Genomic DNA, 21,036 nt, shown 5'->3' with positions numbered 1-21,036 from the left:
GTGGCGCCGGCGCCTCCTGCCCTGCTTATATATACAGCGGTTCATGCCACCCACAGGGAGTGGTGTATGCTGCTACATCCAATAAGCACACAGTGGTCGGTGGTAGGACAACCCTCAAACCCCTCCCACACCTTGTGCACCATAGCTAAACACCTCCAGTGGGTCGGGCAGCTGTCACAGTTTCTTTGGAGACCAAACAACATGTCTCCTGTTTACTTAGTGATCGCCCGGATCACAGGCAAAGTGGAGCCAAAAGCTGATCATCCATCCCCGTCTAGAGGGAAAGCCAAAACATCAGGGGGATATATCATACAATGTATGCAGTCATCTATTATTCACCAGCGGGCTATAGTAGATCTGTCTTGCTTTGTGCTCTGTTGGTCCATGAATTGAGGATCATATTGGACCTATAAGGGAGGGTTCACATGGAGTTGCGTGCCGCGTGATGTGGCACGTAGACGCCGCGTGAGCTTTTGCGGGCCGTTCACGCTCCCATTGATTTCATTGGGAGCGTGGATCGTATATGCGGTGCTATTTTGCGGCCGTGATTTTGCGTGATTTGTGCCACCCACACTGGAACCATTCCAAGAGGTAGCAACCTGGTAGTCCCAGAGCAGTGGATTCCCGATGCCTGTCCAGGGGTTAAAGGGTAAATACTAGGGAGGCTACTCGGACAAATGCTTTGGGAGCGCCCAATATCAAACTGGTTTCTTGGCACGGTGGGTCCACAATCTGCTGTCTTTTAAAACCAGCAAAGAATTTAGAAGTGAAAAGTCTGGCCCGTTGTGACTTCCATGCATGCATGTTTCTGAAATGAAACTGAACTGGTTTTGTACTGTCAATAGTAGTGTCGTAAAAACTTTTATTATTACATTCTACAAAAGTATGTACATATTTATTAAAAATAAAGGTCAATGTGATCCTCAGCCACTTACTTATGTACAAAGAGTCATTTGTAGGACAATGGAAGAAGTACGAGGGTTTAACAGGAAGAATACGGGAAACACATTAGGCACTTGCAGTGATAACAGATGGTGCTGGTCCTAGCAGTGTCTAGAAAGTTCTGTAAGTCAGTAGGGTGTATTACTGACAATAGAAGAGCAATCCCAATGTTATCGTTGCTCAGTTTTCTTTGGAACTTTCACAACTATTTCCATCGGTTCCTTCTGTTTATTGCTGTAGGACTGGCGGATCACGTCCACTGCCCGCTGGTGCGTCACATTCTGCAGAGTCTCTCCGTCCACTGACACCAGTTCATAGCCAGCCTAGAGATTTTATAAAACGTGAATTAAAACATGAATTAACAATGCACAAACATGACGGACATTATCCTACATCCTAGACTGGCTTCACACTGGGCACTTCTAGGTATAGGATGATGCCCGCCATAGAGCAGATCGCTTTGGACACATTTTATACGCTGATAGACTCCCTTTAAGTACATGGGGACTAATATGAAACGCTAGTCGCAAGTTATACATAGAAGGCCACCAATTCACAATACTATTATTACCTGCAGTTCACCACAGACAAAAGCTGCTCCTCCTGGAAAAATCTTCTCTATTTTAACCATTGGTTGGATTTTGGATTCGATGCCCCCGGAAATGCTAATTCCTATAATAAATGTAAATGTATCAATTATCATTACATAGGGTTGGACAATGGTATGTTAAAAATACAACTACCCTTATTTCATCACCAAACAAGATGAATCCAAATGGTTCATACAGCAAATACTTTACCGTAAATGGTCACTCACTTTTCAACAATATTATATAAATCAATAGTACAGGTGAAATACAAGAAATTGTATATATCATAACTGGTTTGTCTTCCTCCTTCACCATTCCCTTACTCTGAAATCTTTGCTGAATCTATCTTGGTTTCCCAAGATGGACTGTCAGCTCACTAAAGTCTCAGATTACTTATGCCCATAAAAGTCTATGAGAAGAGAAGGGGAAGGAGTCAAGTGAGAAAGAACAACAGAGACACAGGCATCCTTCTGCAGCTACAACTAAGTCTTCTATCACACCCCAAGTGCTTTATTGATATCAATATTTCTTTATATCCTATATGCTGCTCCTGAGTGATAGGGAGATAGGGAACAGAATCTTCTGTTTTCTCCATGTGCTGTCTATCAGACATAATGGCTGATAAATCATATAATGACCACAAATAGTGTTATTCCTCATACACATACTATTATAAAAATTATTATATTTTTTACACGTTTTTGGAGTTTTATTGTATCTTTTCATGCCACATAAAAAATCCTGACACCTGGTATTTTTTTTCAATCTGTCCAGTAAATCTAATAATATGGTGACACTTCCTGTTCTGTAGAGATCACTTCTCAGTAGTCCCGCAACAGAAACAAAGGTCACACATGGGTTTTGGTATCTCATCACTGCAGCAAAAAGTAGACTATTTTATACCATGATAAGCTGTTTCATAAAAGTTCCCAATTGGACAACCCATTTCAGGGAAACTGATCCAACTTGAGACAACCGGCAGGTGATATGATTGATGCGCAACTTACCCAGCGACTGTTTCATTTTGGAGACGGTCACGGTCACATGCTCAAATTCTTCCTCCCTCTCTTCGCTAAAGCCATTTTGTGACACCATATCAGCTTCTATATGATTGGTCTCCAGTTCTAATTTTACAGGCTTTAGCTTGATGTCAAGATTTGCAGGACTAAGAGTAACACCACCAAATATCTGAGATAAGATTGGCCTGGATTTCTTGGGTTTGTTGAGCACAGAATAAGCATTGTCTTTTTTTTCCCTAGATCTGCTGCGGGTAGTTCTGGATGCCTTTAAGTTCTGACTTGAGTCTTTTTGATCATTTCTACTTCTCGTAGGCAAAGACTTGTTATCGCTGGCCAAAGATGAGGGTTCTTCGGATAAATTAGAAGAAGACTTTGTGGGCTCGGTAAGAAGCCAATTAGGCTTTACGGGCCTAGAGGAAGACTTACTTAAAGTTATGTTTTGGGCATCATGTAAATCGACTGGCACATCTTCAAGTGGAGTAAAGTTTTTCTTTGTCTTTTTAATATTTGTAGGATCCGAAACCTGTAACTTCTCCATCTCCCCGCTTATGTCTTCTACTGGCTTAAGCTGGAAGGTTCCTCTGTGATCTGAGAGAAAAATACAGATTCCTTAAAGGAAGGCTAAAGCTAGAAGTTTATAAAAGTTCCTCATATACCAAGAAATGTTAATATAAAGTCACAGTTTTTTGTATATTTTCTGGCAGTTTTGTATATGTATATTTTCTAACTCCTTCAATTTTTACAGCAAGTGTTTGAAGAACAGTTGTTATACTCATCGCAATAGTCAGACCATTACTGACCTGGGACCGGTGTGACGAGATGTTTTCTGGGAAGTGTGTCAGACATTGCTGGCCTGAGTACAGGAGACATCACTAGAATACATACACACACGCATACAAAAAATATGTTAAAACACATCTGGAAAAAAAAAGTTTTTGGTGCATGGATGTAATGACGTAGACAGTATGTACGGTATATATAGTCGTAAAATAAAGCACCATTGCACTGAAATAATCCAGAGACAGCTGTGTGAAGGTCACAGCGCTCCAGTACCACCTCTGCCTCCAATGAGAAGCATTAGTTCTGGAATGTCTTGTGGGTGTTCTTCATTCCTGTCCATTCACACCCTAAGTGTGTCTGATTAGGTATTTCTCAGCAATGAAAATACTGTACTAATTGGTATTACCAGATGCCCTATATGCGAGTACACCCAGAAATAATCATTGTCCCACCTGGATCTAGACCCTTGCCTGACCTCCAGTGCTTCCTCCATGATCCTCTGCACCACCATCAACTAAATGCTGGGTATGGAGGCTACTAGAGATGGGCAAATGACTTTGTCACAAACAGATTCAACCACAATATTCCAAATTGTTCACGTCATGACACTTGGTGAGCCCATGTCGCCAGTGAGATCAATTCAAAGGCCTTGGTGGTGACCTGGGGGGCATGACATGACCAGGAAAGTGTCAAACATCACAGAGGAGGTGGAGAAAGACTGCTGGATGTTGCAAGGATGACCAAAAGAGGAAAGAGAAGGCGAGTATTAAGCTTTTTTTTATTTGTTACACTTCCCCTGGGCCTCCACCTATTACACCCTGGGGTCAGAATAGACCCCATCGTATAATAACATTGCATTCAGTTGTGGTGTGGTTCGTATGATGATGCTATCTGTTGCTGTATATCTTTATTAGATTATACCATAGCTTAGATGATACAGACTGGATGACTGTAGACAGTTAATTCAGGGATTTATTCAGATTTGGAGTCAGGGAGGGTTTATTATTTCCCAAACATGAGGAAAATTTCCTTCTTCAGGAGATGGTTTGGATTTCCTCTGGATCAACATTGCACTCTTTGAGCAACAAGTGACTGAGGATGGGATTCGCTCCAAGGCCGACAACAAGCCACACAGTTTTGGGATTAGAAGCGTTGACCTCAGCCCTACGTCGGCTCTCAGCCGCTGGAGACTATGTCAAGTATGTAAGGGTAAGCAAGGAAAGGCCCTAGACAGGGAAATGAGCTAGTGCTCTTATGGCGGTAAGTGGGAGCCATGGCTATTATTAACATTATAAAGCTTTGTTATTTTTAGATATCCATTTTAGGATTTGATTTTTGACTCAAAAAGACCATAATAAAGAACACCTGTCACTTCTCCTGACTTGTCTGTTCTAATAAAGCAGTGGGTTTTCCTAATAATATAACAATTACGAATCATCTTTTCCTATAACGTTTTGTTGTGCTCTTCCTCTGTTACCTACCATTTAATTTTCAGGGAGAAGATGTTCTGCATCAGTTGGGACCGAACTATATAAAGCTTGAGTGTCATAAATATTAGAATGCTATATTTCGGTCCTTTGTATCACATTAACAGAGGTTTGATCACTCTAAAGACAGACTAATAGAAATAAATCCACTTTGCAACCATTGCACACAAGATGTTGTGTTTTTTTTTTTTTGCAATGGTGCCTTCTAGTGGACACACAAGGTAATACTGGTACAAAGCCACTTTATACAGTATATACAGTAGAATGCACTGAATGATAGAAAACCTAATGCTAGCCATATGATCCTTGAACTGTACTTTTAACCTCTTCAATGTAATATTTCATCATTGATAAGATGTTAGTCTACCTGATCTGCTTTTGAGGGCGTCATAAGCTTCCATCTCCAGGGAGATGACCATGCTGTCAAAGCGTCCAAGATCAGTGAGTGCGATCAGACCTCTGTAGGGCATGGAATATAATATATGATAAATACATCTTTAATATACAGCACAAGATTCCATAGACTGACATTACAGAGAAAACTACAGAAATTACTGGTATTGTTTGTCATTGGCCCTTTATTTCACACTGGAGTTGGATTTTGTCCTAAAAGGAGCCTGGGTGATCTGACATAGACTTTTCAATGTTTATCCAGGTACATACAAGAAGGTGTACATTTGTGTATGTCTTGGTAAAAGGCCAGATAAAGTGGAAGATTTCCCCAAAAAGGGAAGCACAGACTGTTTAAAGGGTTTCTTGGTGGCTGGGGTGCGGGCATTAGATACTGATAACCTATTTCAGGACAGGTCCACTTACCTTCCAGGCCTCCAACCGTACAAGAACTAGTTTCTGGTTATTCTTCTTGGCTACTGAATATGATATGGATTGGAATTATATTTATTTTGATGGTTCCCACATTGCAGGTGCTGCGGCAGCGAATTCAGATACCCTACCTGACATCTCGTAAAAGAAGCAGCTTCTCAGGACGGTCCAGAATTGCAAGCAACGGTCTGACGAGATCTTCAATCCCTCCTTCCTGGATATACTGTTAGGAGAGGTCATGTTAGATTCTTACGAAATCACATCACTGGTTCATCTTCAGATTTACGGACATCACGGATTGGGTATATGGACACATCTTATCATTTTAGCAAGAAATATTCTATATTATAAATACTCAGCACTCACATACGGCAAGTTGAATATGGCAGATACATAGCCCCTGCCCACATGGTTTGCCACACCCACCAATTATACTAAACCCCACCCCTATCCATACATTGCTGCAAAGTCCTTGGGGGGTCCTTATGGGTTGCACTGCTGCAACTTATTCTATAAAATAATACAGTAGCTGATAAGGGCCCCTGGGTCCCTTTGCATTTGCACAGCTGGTACAGCCTATTCAGGAGCTTGCAAGACTATACGGGTGTACGAGTATTATTTTGCATTAAATAACTGTTGTCCTTTTTTCATTGTACAATATATATATATATATATATATATATATATATATATATATATATATATATATATATGCAATAAAAAATAGCACATTTGGGTCGTTTTTCCCATATAAAATTGTGTATTTTTTTTAATTAAGATCTATAGCCATAATGAAATAGTTTGTGTATTTTGTACTGTATAATTGCATTTTTATGATGTGCTCTCACTCTTGAAATAAATCTATAAATAAGATGTATATTCCCAATTTCTAGCAATACTCAATTTAATGCCTGTTTTTTGGCGCCACCTTTTGGTCAAAGATAAGAATGCTAAAGTGAATACCTTGGAATAAAGACAGGCAAATTACCATTATAAATGTATTCCCAGGCTGTCACTTGGATTTCGGCCACAGATCTGTCCCTAAAATCCTGTATATGTGGACATTATATGTAAGGTCTCATGCAAATAGCAGCATTATGTGCGAGGATGCTGAATGGACACATAAAAATGCCCTATGTTTCCATACAATAGATAATGTAGCCATTTTGTGAGCATGCCATGAGGTGTTTTGGTGCCCCCATATGGCACTGTATAACAGAACTATTTTATGGTCAATGTGGCATCAGATCGAACATACTGTAGTATAATTGGATCATTTATACAGAATCCGATAAAAAAAATGGTGTCTCCATCACAGGGCACACAAATGAGGTAAACCGTAGGCCTATAAACTCCAACAGGTGCAGTATTACGGATGCATACGATTCAGAACGCGCCATAATACAGGCATGGGCATGAGACCTAACACTTGGCATATACTCTCCACCGCATGCTTTTAACAAACTACAGGGCAGGATATGGGCCAATTTTTGTCTGTTTCCGTTTTTCTTCCCGTCTGGTAGTAAACTTTCAGTTGGTGGACTTTTGTTCATGGCGTTCTCCCTATGCAGAGTAAACAATCATACACGTACCCTTCTACAAGTCGCAGCGCAGGCCACTACCCTACATGTACCCTTCTACAATAGCGCAGCGCTGCCGCTACCCTACACGTACCCTTCTACAATAGCGCAGCGCTGCCGCTACCCAACACGTACCCTTCTACAATAGCGCAGCGCTGCCGCTACCCTACATGTACCCTTCTACAATAGCGCAGCGCTGCCGCTACCCTACACGTACCCTTCTACAATAGCGCAGCGCTGCAGCTACCCTACACGTACCCTTCTACAAGGCGCAGCGCAGGCCACTACCCTACACGTACCCTTCTACAAGGCGCAGCGCAGGCCACTACCCTACACGTACCCTTCTACAAGACGCAGGCCACTACCCTACACGTACCCTTCTACAAGACGCAGCACTGCCAATACCCTACACGTACCCTTCTACAAGGCGCAGCACTGCCACAACCCTACATGTACCCTTCTACAATAGCGCAGCGCTGCCGCTACCCTACACGTACCCTTCTACAATGGCGCAGCACTGCTGCTACCTCATCCTCATTGAGCAGTTTTCGGGCCATGTCTTCAGTTACTGCCAATCGATCCTCCAAAGACATATCTCCATTATACAGAGCGTTCAGATCCCGCTGGGCACCAAAGAAAAATGGACGAGACCGCTCTTTACCTAGAACAAAGTAAACGGGTTTTCCCCTTTTAAATTCTGGAAATTCTGAAATTACACCATTGTCAGAGGAATGAAGGGGACCTTCCATGTTACAGCAGTCTGATCTGCAGGCGGCATAGGATAAAGCAGAAGCAGCTTGATATATATATATATATAGTGTTGTGGGAAAAAGATTCATTACAGCTTGTAAATAAAACCTTGACCTTATGTCATGATGTATGTCACCAATGTATGACCTTAGGAGTCCAGTGGGCGGTCCTAACTAGTGACTGACAACTACCTATACCTATTACGCTGGACTGGACTTTCATTACTGTGCCAAAAAGTGTGCGTCTATCTGAGGAGATGACAATCCCTGAGCTAATCCCATTACAGTACTCATAGCCCGGCACCTGCTCCCAAAATACAAGCCCCAATAGTGGTTGCAGGGCCGGCTCCAGGTTTTTATGGGCCCTTGGGCGACAGAGCCTCAGTGGGCCCCCTTGTAAAGGAGGTGGGGGAGTCGAGACACTGTGCGTTGCAGATGAAGCGAGTGACGTCATGCAGGAGTGTGGTGTCACCAACGCCATACCTCCCAATCTTTTAAAGAGTAGAAAGAGGGGCAAAATGTGCGGCGCGCTCTGCGCGCCGCGGCAAATTTAGCTCCACCCACTTTTATGTTGATTCCACCCATTCTCATTCATTTATTATGTGCTCCCACACAGTATAATCCTCCTACAGTCAGCCGTAAATTATATGCCCCCCTCCATCTCTCCCCCAGTTTCATATACACCCTTCCTCTGCCCCCAGTTTCATGTCCCCCCTCCATCTCTGTCCCCAGTTTCATCACGTTCTCCCCCTTCATCTGCCCACAGTTTAATGTCCCCCGTCTCTGCCCCAGTGTCATGCCGTTCCCCCCCTCCCCTTCAGTTTCATTGGACCCCCTCCATCTCTGTCCCCAGTTTCATGCCGTTCTCTCCCCACCCCCTTCCCCAGTGTCATGCCGTTCCCCCCCTCCCCTTCATTTGCCCCCCAGTTTCATGGGCCCCCTTCATTATGTTTCACCTTAATATGTAATACTAAACAAACACATCACTCACCTTCTATCACTCACCTTCCCTCGTTCCCCCGACGCTCCTCTCTCCAGTCACATACGCGCGATGCAGGAGCTGTGAGATCAGCTCCTGCTTAGCTCCGGACCGGCTTGCGTGTGTAGGCGTGATGCGATGACGTCATCACGCCTACACACGCAAGCCGGGGCTGGAGCTTTAAAGCAGGAGCTGATCTCACAGCTCCTGCATCGCGTATGTATTTCAGCTCATCGGCGGACGGACGCCGATGAGCTGAAATTGTGACAGGCAAGTGCCGGGGGGCCCCCAGAGGCTCTGTGGGCCCCGGCACTTGCCCGACTATGCCGTGCGCTGACGCCGGCCCTGAGTGGTTGGTAACCCTGTGGTTTGTCTGGAGACGCTATTACCGCCCACTTGGCTAAATGAGGTGCACCCTCTGCCGTGTCATGTGCCTGGAGCGAAATCTCATAGCTTGCCATAAATTGCCCTGCCCCATAATGGCCCTTCTCAGGTATATGGCCTGGATGGCACATGAACACCTGGTTGTGATAATTCTTGTTGCAATTGGCGATAAAAAAAAGTCGCAAACTTGAGGTCTACAACTTTTACCTCAGAAAACCATAATTAAAGTAATTATAATCTAACATATGCCTCAATGGGTCTGGTCCTGCGATAACTGCGCACAATGACCGCAGTGTGACTGGGGAGGCACAGGCTGCTATTGACCACATGACTGAAGTAAAGTATGGCCGCCGGACGACATAGTGTGAGGCCTGTGTAATGGCTGTGCGATGACTGGTTGCTGTGGGCAACAAAGATGGCTTCTTTTTTACATAGACTTCTATATCACCACTGTACACTGTGGCAAGCTCTGTGATTCACTATGAGGGCATACTATGAGGGGTTATTAAAATATGGTCAGTGGTCTGGTAGTTCCAGGTGTCCAGCGAGGGGGACATGCCGTAGAATAAATGTTCAGTCCCTCTAACAGTAACCTCTCTGTACACTTAAACATGCCTCTTAGTTGTACATATGGGTACCGGCTGGTGACGGCCTCATACAACTTCATTTGGACTACTTTGTCATCAGGGGTGAACCTTCCCCTTTCGCCGCCCGAGCTAACTGCAGAAAGCCGCCCCCCCCCCCGCCGGGAGGAGGGGGCGGATCGGGGGCGTGGACGGTTGGATTGGGGGGCGTGACCGGGTGGATCGGGGCGTGGCCGAGTGAAGGGGCGGGGCTTAGCTCCGTTCGCCGGCAGAGAGTAGGCACGGAGAGGGCCTGCTCTCTGCCTGAGCGTGAGGGGAGGCTGCCGGAGCAGCGTTGCTTCAGTGGCCTCCCCAAACCACCGCTCGGTGATAAGCCAGTCCAGGACAGCTTGTCCTGGACTGGCTTAGGGAAGCAAAAATGCCGCCCTCCCTGAGGCCCTGGCATAGTGCCGCGTGAAGCGCTCACTTCAGGTCGCCTCATGGGAGGTGCGGCGCTGTTTGTCATATCAAACATGGCTGGGCCGGTCTACATAGCAGACACTTTTACCCAGTGATGGGCTATGGTGCCTGAGGCCCACCAGTAAATATCATTCTAGGGCCCGCCATATATGCATGTAAACAATTTTTCCTAAAATGTCGCCTGTAGTCCCCCTGTATGCACCTCCTGCATCACCCCTATGTCCTCATAGATTGTAAGCTCTTGTGTGCAAGACCCTCACTTCTATATCTTTTATTACTTAATACAATCATGTAGTCACTCCGCCCGCCGGACTCCTAATCTCAGAATAAGCAGAGACCCTAAATCGACAATTTATTCTGAATCTTTACTCCCAAAACTTTATGCCGTAAACTATAGAATTGCTCCTGCTCTATAACATGCTACCTGCATTTTTATGTTTTGGTAAGAGGGTCCCTTAAAAAAACAGCAATATCCATTAACAATAGTGGTATAGATCCCGAAACTTCAAAGGGTTTTTCCATGAACATAACCAGTGATTGGTTGCCAGTGGCTATGACCATGAATGTAGGAACTTGTTGCAAACCCAGCCATGATTTCATATTATGGCCAGCTTACAATAAGTAAATCATGGCTGGGTTTTTGACAAGTACAAGACTTCATTCATAGTAATATCCATCCGATCAAGACAAAAGATGTCACCACTAAGATGGTAAGAGGAACTACAAATTTGTACATGGCTACGTTAGAAGGAAAACCCCATTAAGCATCAAGCCTTTGTATATACAAAGAGTATATAGTAGATAGTTCTGTTAATCCAGCAGACATAATGTATATACGACCTGTATAGGGGCCAGCAGGCAGGGGGGCCCACTGATACTCTAATAATAGTGTTTTCTACTATTAGATCACATTGAAAGGGCTGCACTACTGATTTCCATACATTGCTTACTAGTGGATGGGCATATAGGATAAGGATTTATTGGATAGTCACTAAGGGGGTATTCTGTGACTACACCAAACTTTTAGATCTTAGTTTGGTAAAATAGGGGCCCGTAAACATTGCTTTATACAGGGAATCTGAGTTGTCTTTTTCTTGGTGGGTAGGCAAAGAAACCTCCTGCTGATGGATTAAAGGCTATATACTATATACCTTCATAGAACAAGTTCTCATTTCAGGTAAAGTATAACAAAATATAAAAACATGCTGAAAACTACCCCAACACATACAAAGATGCACCGCTGTGAAAAATAACTTTTGTATTATTCTATCACAAGATTTAGTTGATCACTCATTTTTCCAATTTTATGTGGGGTTTTGCCACAAGGGGTCACTGCTATATTTTTAGTTTAGATTTGTACCAGTGCCAGTTGACCCTACTAACATGCTGTTTGACACACATGGATGTGGACACTGGTCTAACAATCACGGTTGCAGGGGTTGTAGCCATGATGGGGCCCAGAGAGGTACGGGGCCCACGGCCAGCTGGAACTGGCCAGGGCCCCAGACCATCATGATAGTGGTCATGGTTCCCAGACTGCTATACCTATACCCTTTCTAATTCATTCCAGCCCAAGGATGCCACTGTGGAACACATAATACTGTATGGGGGCCACTTTGGAACATATAGTACTGTGTGGTGACCACTGCGGCGCATCTAATATTGTGTGGGGTCCACTGCGGAGTATCTAATACCATGGTGGGGCCACTTGGCTCTAGGGAGAGGGTTGAGGGCCCCAGAGAAAACTTTGCACAGGGGCCCACAAGACCTTAGTTACACCACTGGACATGGATGTACATTTGTTAATACAATTGTTCACCCCTATAAAGTTTGCTTGTTATCGATCAATGTTCGATCACAGGTCCACATGGACATTCGTTCAGCTCATCATTGAACTAAGCCTTTATGCATACTATTGTTTAGGTTAGTAATAAGGCATCTGCATCTTTATATGGTTGTTGCATGAACCTCACAAACCTTCAGCACACATTACATTATTGATTTACCCTTCTTCAGGCTTCTGATCATAAATTTCTGAACAATATTAACTAGAAAAAATAGAAACAATATTACAGCCAGGCAAAAAACAAACCCCTACTGGAATCCTTTGGTGTGGATGACAAGCTATGAAATGACTTTCAAGTCTGGATTTCCTATATTGTATTTATGGCGTTATTACAGAGTCATAGTTTCTGTATAGAGACATTGTTGAAAGCTCTACTAGTTATAAAGATTGAGAAAAATATTTTTGTCAACAGTCTCAAAATAAAATATTGGAGTAAAAGAAGTGATATTCACATGCCATGTGTAAGTATAAGCCCCGGGCTGCCTCTGGCACCTCATCCACTTTCCTGCTCCTGCCTGACACCATTTTCCCAGCACTACAGAGTCTAAATAACACAGCAGGCACCAGAACTAACAGCATTGATTGCTCAGGAATGGTGGGGGCTAGAGGAAAAATTCCAACTGTGCCAGATCTTTGGAGCAGCAGCTATTAATGATGTGATATGTTCCAGCATACCTTATTTTTTCTTGACATTGTATATTATGTACCATGTACTGCTGTGTAGTATAGTACACTTTCCTATACAAAGGGACACAATCTAGAAGAAAATACTGCTCAGTGCACTTTTTTGTTTCAATAATGTGAGTCTATGTATGCCACTGTAAGCCTACACAATGGCTCACTTTGAAGGCTTCTGTATAAAGTACATCATGAAGCAATTGGTGCATTGATTTTATTTCTCACACTCAAGTTCACTAAAGGTAATCCAAACAGGATTTGGGGACCATTCAAATATAGGATCAGATTACAAGAGGAATAAATTGGATTAGTCACTAAATCCTTCTTAACAGTGACAGTCTTCCACTGAGTAAGTGTCACTGTGACAATACTGTGCTGTATATCAACACTGCGGCGGGAAAACAATGTGCCGTGGCCAAAATATACTGTGAGAGAGTGAAGGGTGTGGTCTGGGAGGACAGGTATATTTCAGTCAGGCCCTATAGGGTGTATGGTAAGACCCACACCAGGGAGGTCAGCCGGGTAATCAAGGCCTGATATTAGTCTGTGTGTGAAGACTAGGAGTGTGGCACCACACTGACAGAGCTGACCTGTCCAGACCAAACCTCCAAAGCAGGTACTGTGCCACCCACTGTTGTTGCCAAGGTGGGAGTCTAGTAGCCAGCCTCCTGTATAGACAGGGAAAAGTTCTCCTATGTTTAGTTAGTTCTCAGCCGAGAAGGTTTTAGTTTTTGTTTATTTGTGCCCTTGCCAAGGCAGTGAATGCACTGCAAGTGAATAAAGCCTAAACGTGTGTGCAAACCCAGTGTCTGTGTCCCTGTTTCCTGCACTGCTACCGAGCATCTACCTGAGCGGTTCCCCACAATACCAACCAATATGTCCCGGAGTGAGTATATCTAAATAAAGTAGGTAATAAAAGCTTTTTGCTGTTCTGCTCTCCTACAGATCACAGTTGATCGTAGATGGTGCCAGCAAAAGACTTGGGAGAACCTTCTTGCAAAAAATATACATTCCATTTGGCAACTTTCACACCGAAAGTGGAGTAGGGGAGTTTAAGTGGCTGCGATACAGGCACTCATCCCCCAACACCGACATGAGACAGCTGTTTTACAGGAAGCCAATTTATCTATCAGTATGTCTTTGGAGTATGGAGTATGAAATTGGAGTAAACCAACGCACATACGGGGAGAACATACCTACTTGATGGATATGTTGCCCTTGGTTGGATTGGAACCTAGGACCCCAGTGTTGCAAGGCAATAGTTCTAACCACATGCAAGTAAGCTTAATGATATCTAGGTAGTCACTACATTTGTGCCTAGATAACATGTCATTCACAGGTAATATATATTACTCATCGTTTTGCTCATTTACATTAAATTATTTTTGCTATAAAAGTTCATAGCCTTAAGGGTGCATGCACACTACGTAACGCCGGGCGTGTATGAGAGCCGTACACGCCGGCGTTACAGCAGGGCTGCCGAACACTTCCCATTCACTTCAATGGGAGCGCTCGTAAACGCTGCTGTTACGAGCGCTCCCATTGAAGTGAATGGGAAGTGTTCGGCAGCCCTGCTGTAACGCCGGCGTGTACGGCTCTCATACACGCCCGGCGTTACGTAGTGTGCATGCACCCTTACTGATCATTGCTTTTTGTTATCACTATATATTCCACGAGACAGATTTAGGAAGAACTAAATGAAGAAACCTCCATTAATACCTTTAGTATCTCCATCAGCCTGTGAGGGGGACTTGCTTCTTCTCTTGGAATCTGGAGTAGATGTCTCCTTACCACCGGTTCCATTTTGTTTTCCAAGACTGCCCTTAAAAAATAAATTCATGAACGTCTTGGACCGTTGGAGTCCTGAACTGTCTGGAGTGGAGCGCTTTTCTTTCTTCTTCTTCTTTCTGGCCTCTATATAAAATGGAAATTGAAAAAGACAATGACAATGTTATCCTTATTCCTTCCTAAAAATTTTAGCATTGGACTTTTGGTTTGTCAAACTGCGATCCCAAGACAATCATATATATTATTAAGTATTGGCCAAACTCCAATTTCTGTCACCCAAAACCAATTGGACTAAAAAACATATTAGGTTTGTAATGAAGAGATCAAGTTAATATTATGAATCTTTTTTGAATGTGATTGTTGTGTTTTTGGAAGAAGAACCAAAACCTTGGTAGTCTTGTCTAAGACTTCTGTAACGTCCTTGTAGACTTCTGGATGATTTACATATGGATATCTTTTTTCTGTCAGATTTTTAAAATTACAATGTTTAGATAAAACCAAAATAAAGGCCTTTCTTTTGGTTCAGGGTGGAAGGGTAACTTAGACATTTGATCACCACCAGAATGACCTGGGCCCAGGACCACTTCCAGCTCAGCCCAAGCTTGGAAATTAAACTTGGATTTTCATTGGGAAGAATAAAATACACAACATGGATGAAACTGATATAAAAATACATATAAGGCCCAAAACTCACCCCACAGACTAATATAACTTTGAGATCTTTTGATGGGCCTTCGGGGTTTGCTGAGTGCTAATAACAAGGCTGTTTTTGGAGATTCTGAGCTGGGAAGATCTGATGATTTTCTTTGCTTCTTTTTAAATTGGGATTCAAGAAAACTCTCTGATCTTATGGCAGTGTCTTTAAGACGAACAGTGGGATACACAGTCCTCTTGGTTTCACTTATGACCATCCCCAAATTTTGAGATCCTTCTGGATCCAGGAGACCTGATGATGAAGACATGGGGAGATCTGTTTGTATGGCAGTCTCTGACCGGTCCAAGTAGTTGGTCTCAAGTAAACCTTCAGTAACAATGCCAACGTCGATCATTCCTGGTTCGTACAAGGCTGGGGAGGAAATAAGTGCTTGATGGTATCCATTAATAGAACCAGGAGGAGGTCCAGAGGAATAGGAAGAAATAGAAGAGCTGGTTTCTGATGCTTGAGATAGTTGCTGCAATTGGCCATTGGTTACTGGTAGGAGGGAAAAGAAACAAATAAATATGAGGGTATATATCCAGTGTAGGGCTTTAAATATCACATAAAAAAGTTGCTCTCCCTAATTTGGGACGTATAACATATCTTCAGTTTTTCTACTGAAATGAATAGAGTGCTACACTTGCTGCGTGTGAACCACTGCTTGATGGGGTCTTATAACTGATCCCTTCCTCCCTTCCATATCTGCAAGTTGGGAAAACTCCTTTAGGCTAAGGCCCACGTTGCGGAAACACAGCTTTTTTTTTTGCACAGACTTTATTGTGTTTTTTTGAGCCAAAGCCAGGAGTGGACTGAGCAGTAGGTAGAAGTATATGTACTTCCTATATATTTCTCATTCCTTTTGTAGCCATTCTTGGCTTCGGCTCAAAAAAATGCAGCAAAATCTGCAACAAAAAAGCTGCATAGTGGGGCCTTAGCCTTAATCTTTTACTCTTATGCGCCATCTTTGGCTGCTATCAAGCTGAAGGTTGAAGGCTTAGGAAAGGGGACATGGCTTAACAATCTTTTACAGACAGGGCAGAGCGCTGTGGCTCCAGCCAGTTGTCTTATAAGCTGTATAGGACAGTGAGGAGGAGGGGGCATGGTTGATCTCTTGGGTCACACAGATATTTTTTTCTGTATTTCTCAGTTTTAATTGTATTTAGAGTTTAATGGATGAACGGTTGAGATATCTTTTTATTTTTTGAGCATTTTCTGTGGTTAGTGTTGGAAACCCTGGAAGGGTTTGGGGAAGGCGTAACATTGGGGCTCTGTCTTGGTCTGCAGAAGTCCTGCGTCCCACATGACTGCGGATGCTGATCAGTAGTCGCTGGAAAGGGAGAGGTGACCAATGTGAGTGACATCTGACTTCTGATTGACCTCAGCAGTCCTATAGGGCACAGGGCTTCCAGGGACAAAGCCATGGTCATGGACAATAGAGCAGCAGGGACAGGTAAATAATCTATTTTTTATGTTGCACTTGCCCCAGTCCTCTCTGAAGTTTGTCCAATTCCTGGATAACCCCTTTAAAGGAACGCTAACCACAGAAAATGTTTAAAAAATACCCAAGTACCCAATTCCTTTTAACAAAGAAGTTTTTGAAAAAGGTTTATTTTTCCTTCGACAGCACAGACTACTGTCTAGATCATATAATGGATCACTGTTAGTAAGTTCCCTTTAATAAAGGATGAATATTCATCAGTGCTTTTCTAAAATGTCAGGAAACCTTATATAAGAACACTATACATTCTGTAATGGAGTTCCTTGCTCCAGGATTCCCTTCCGGTGTTACAACCCTGTTATATGATTCAGTACTTACATCGATTAAACCAACAATACTCTGCAATCATCTCCTTGTAAGCAGGGTACATCCCCATTTCCTGTAAGATACAGGGAACACAATGAATCGTAAAGATAATAAAATACAAATAGACCTGCAAATATGAGATGAGCTGCAGAAAGTAAAACCTGATAGGTCTGTTTGATGAATAATACATTGCTCTTCACAGATGAAACCGTATACACAGAGCCTTAAGTAAGTGACCCTGCAGTGCCTTGAGACGCAGCCGCCGTGATGCTTGATTATACCCTTCCCTTTATTGTGGAGGTAATTAGCGGTAAGTCACTTACCCAGAAACAGGCGCGGGGTTTCACTAATGACTCGGACTCTCAGGCATGTCACTCAAAGTTTTTGAGTCTTTTTTCTATTGCTCAGAGACATACTATGCCCACGGTTTACTCATTACTGATTTTTCTAACACACCAACCGTAAATGTTGGCCGGAAAGGCCACCAACCCTAGTTTAGTTTGAGAGATGGATCCACAAATATGGCTTCTCGCTAGTAAAATGAATGTGATATATAGAACCCCTTGACTCATAGGGTTTGGTAATGGCAACAGAATTTAATGGAAGCCAGGACTACTGTATACTGAAACCGGGGATCAGGCTCTGATCATTACCAATGTGGAGGCCTAGCGGCAAGTCAACATCTTCAAGGACAACTAAGACGTTATATACATCAACCTTTTGGTAACAGGATCGGATGGTCTCTCTTTAGAGGTATAACATAAAGGTCCTGGGGCCCAGTGCAAAATCTGTCCTGGGCCACCTAACTATAATGCACTGGCCTCCTCGTATTGGGAAGAAACATGTTATGGTCCCCTATAAGACTCCTAGACCTTGGTGTAACCACATCCTAACCACTCCCTCAAGTTACACTGCTGGCTCTTTTTGTGTCCAAAGGTAACTATACACATAAGGGCAAGGATGGCCTAAGCTGAGGATTTTAGTGGGATCGGCCGAATATCATATGTACATTGAGTTTTGAAGTTCAGCATGCCCCATCCTTTGTCCAGAGATAAGACATGTCTGGCAGTGATTTCTTACCCTCTCCACATTGAGAATACAAGTACCCTTGGCCAAACTAAGCATGCATGAGTATGAGGGGCAAGTTAAGAAAGCATTTGACCAAAAGGTGAAAATGGGCACCCTTAGCCTGGGATTTCATGATGTGCCCTCCTCACCCCACACATTCAGTATCTGCAGTTAAGCTGTATCTCAAATAATTCCCTATCATATCCCCCCATTACTAATACCTACTGCCCCCTGGTTCCATCCCTCGTTTTTCTATTACCGTGTGGCGTTCCCTCACCAGTGCACTTAATGGAAGTGCTCATGTGATCGCACCATCTTCAGCATTATAAACTTTTCATACATGGTGTCCAATTGCTGGTACAAAGAAATTGAATCTATACTTTGTACCCTCATCCCATCAATACCTCTCTCATACTGTATCTAGAACATATTCCTTTGGATAAAGTGTTCACGAGAATCCCATTGATCTACATTTATGTTTCTATAATAAGAGCATTACCCAGAGAAAACCAATACAAGCACTGAAGGAACCAAATGAAATCAACCCAATAATGCTACATAGAATGTGCGGTGCCATCTGATCCATCTATATAACGATACAAGTTTTACATAAAATATAGATTAACCTTGATTGTGAGCATGATGTGAGTTAACCCCTTTAGCACTTCGACTGCTTTACTATGGCTTATGTCTTCAAAGTTAACTCCATTGGCTGCAAGAACTTGATCTCCAACTTTGATACCTCTTTCTTCTGCTAGTCCCCCTGGGTCAACTCTGAGGATGAGACAGAATTAATAAAAAACATGACAAAATTACTAAGATGCAGGAGGCATATTCTGACAAGGGAATTCAGACGATGACAGGTCTCATTACTTTACAATATTTTATAGAAATCTTAATAATGCTCAACTGGAGAATGACAATCCTACCCCCTAAGAAGCCTCCTAAAGAAGTAATATGTGATCCTACCAAGTACAGAGTGTTCTCCATTACAGTGATAGGTCTGCTCTTTGACGTGTAACCTTTACAAAAGTGATAGATATTCAGTACCATCATATTCTAAGCATACAGACCATCGTCTTTCAGATGGCCATCACACTAGAAGATCATCGGAAGATCAGCGTTAGTCAATACCCAGATCCATATTTGCCTCTTTTCCATGTCCTTTGGGCCAAACAAAAATAAAGCAAGAAAAATAGTTGGAGGAAAGACTCGGGTCCCGTCTTCCTCCGCCGCTCGCGAACTGACAATGCTAAAAAAAATGGCCTGGGCGCATGCGCAGTAGCATGCTGCTTCTACTACGGCTACTGCACATGCACCCACGTCATTTTTTTTAGCATTGTCAGTTTGCGATCGCTGGAGGAAGACGGGACCCGAGGACATCGCAGGAAGAGGAGGCGTGGATGAAGAAGACGGCGGACCCTGAATGCCCGCCCACCGTGCACGATGGGCAAGTTTATCACATTCTGTTTTAGGGTTTTATTTTAAAACGGGGGGGGGGGGGGGTAATTTAATATAACATTTACGGTGCCTGAATAGGCTTTTTAAAGGCTATTCACGCATATGTGGGGCTCTATCAGCATGATTTTGCTGATAGAGCCCCTTTAAAGAAATCTGTTTTCTTCTCAACTTTACCGGCTGACTTACTTTCTACATATTAGTCTATGAAGAGACTCTTCTTTGGTTGTACATAAGAGGCTAACAGTGCACAGAATGAGGAAATACATCCGTTATTCAGTCAGTATTAGCCTCCTACTCCCCTCTCCATAGAGTCTTGTGTATGAGGCTGAATACAGAAATGGATCTCTATATAAATAACAATCTTTGTGAAGAAAAGGAAGTGGAGATCTCCTTAATAAGATATATTCCAATTTTTTTTTACATGCACCGGTTCTATTCATTTATGAAAAGATGTTTACAACTGAACACTTTAAATAATCTACTAAAAGCAATGATAAATCTCTTGGTCACCCAAAGGCTCCAATCCCTCCCCTGACAAGCTTTGTCAATTACTCTTGCCATTTGTGAAAGAAGACAAGAGAAGGATATAAATATACTATAAAAGACTGGGTTTACATCTTTGCTGGAATCTTCATTGGAAATTTCATTGTAGAAAACTCCAAAAATGATCAGTGAGAAAAGTCCTGTCCCATTATCCAAGTTTGGAAATGGCGGACACCCAGCAGACCCCAATATAGTCAATGGGGCCTGCTGGTCTCTTTGTGTAACCATTAATTTAATGGTCAGGTGAAGACCACGGCACTAGTGTGAACCTAGTGTATGTCATTTATACTAGAATTCAAGGATCTAAGATGTGGGCTTCTACAAAAGTAACAAAGTGGGCAACTAGTACTCAATGAGCACTCGGAAATAGCAAACCCTAGTGTTTCAAATCAATGCATAGAAGAAGCCATGAAGTAAAACACAAAGGAGTATTCTAGTAGAACTTCACTTACTTGGAAACAAAGATCCCAAGTCCAAATTCTTTACCCCCTCTAATGTTAAACCCCCAGCAGGTGTCATCAGAGGACGTGTAGAGATGAACAATCCTTCTCATTCCATCTTCGGAGCTGCTGTCGGACGGCGTCAAACTTCCCTTCTCTACGATAAGTCTCTTATTCAGCACATCTACCCTGAATAAACAGATTTATTTGCTAATATAAATCAATATTACAACAAATACGTCATATTTGTTATTAAATAATTTAGGAAAAATAGAAACATTACAGATTCTTGAGAGTTCTCATTCTAAATGATTGCCATTGGTTAGAGCACTCCCC

The 21,036-nt window shown here is 42.9% G+C and overlaps 1 protein-coding gene across 1 annotated transcript in view; it reads right to left on the bottom strand.

The window, feature by feature from the left end:
- Window positions 1-963: 963 nt before the first annotated feature.
- The window catches only part of PDZD7 (PDZ domain containing 7), a 29,121-nt gene continuing 9,048 nt past the window's right edge, over window positions 964-21,036 (bottom strand). Inside the window, exons 5-17 of the mRNA XM_075288223.1 lie at window positions 20,713-20,889; window positions 18,883-19,030; window positions 17,201-17,261; window positions 15,382-15,879; window positions 14,619-14,813; window positions 12,382-12,423; window positions 7,718-7,881; window positions 5,772-5,863; window positions 5,186-5,277; window positions 3,352-3,423; window positions 2,540-3,139; window positions 1,514-1,614; window positions 964-1,265 (exon numbers count right to left, since the gene is read on the bottom strand). Coding sequence (XP_075144324.1) covers window positions 1,113-1,265; window positions 1,514-1,614; window positions 2,540-3,139; window positions 3,352-3,423; window positions 5,186-5,277; window positions 5,772-5,863; window positions 7,718-7,881; window positions 12,382-12,423; window positions 14,619-14,813; window positions 15,382-15,879; window positions 17,201-17,261; window positions 18,883-19,030; window positions 20,713-20,889 — 2,395 coding nt within the window. The 3' untranslated portion in view covers window positions 964-1,112. The remainder of the gene's footprint in view (window positions 1,266-1,513; window positions 1,615-2,539; window positions 3,140-3,351; window positions 3,424-5,185; window positions 5,278-5,771; window positions 5,864-7,717; window positions 7,882-12,381; window positions 12,424-14,618; window positions 14,814-15,381; window positions 15,880-17,200; window positions 17,262-18,882; window positions 19,031-20,712; window positions 20,890-21,036) is intronic.

This window comes from Leptodactylus fuscus, chromosome 10, assembly GCF_031893055.1.
Source record: "Leptodactylus fuscus isolate aLepFus1 chromosome 10, aLepFus1.hap2, whole genome shotgun sequence".
Lineage (NCBI taxonomy): Eukaryota > Metazoa > Chordata > Amphibia > Anura > Leptodactylidae > Leptodactylus > Leptodactylus fuscus.
This window is presented reverse-complemented; position numbering and strand designations above follow the sequence as displayed.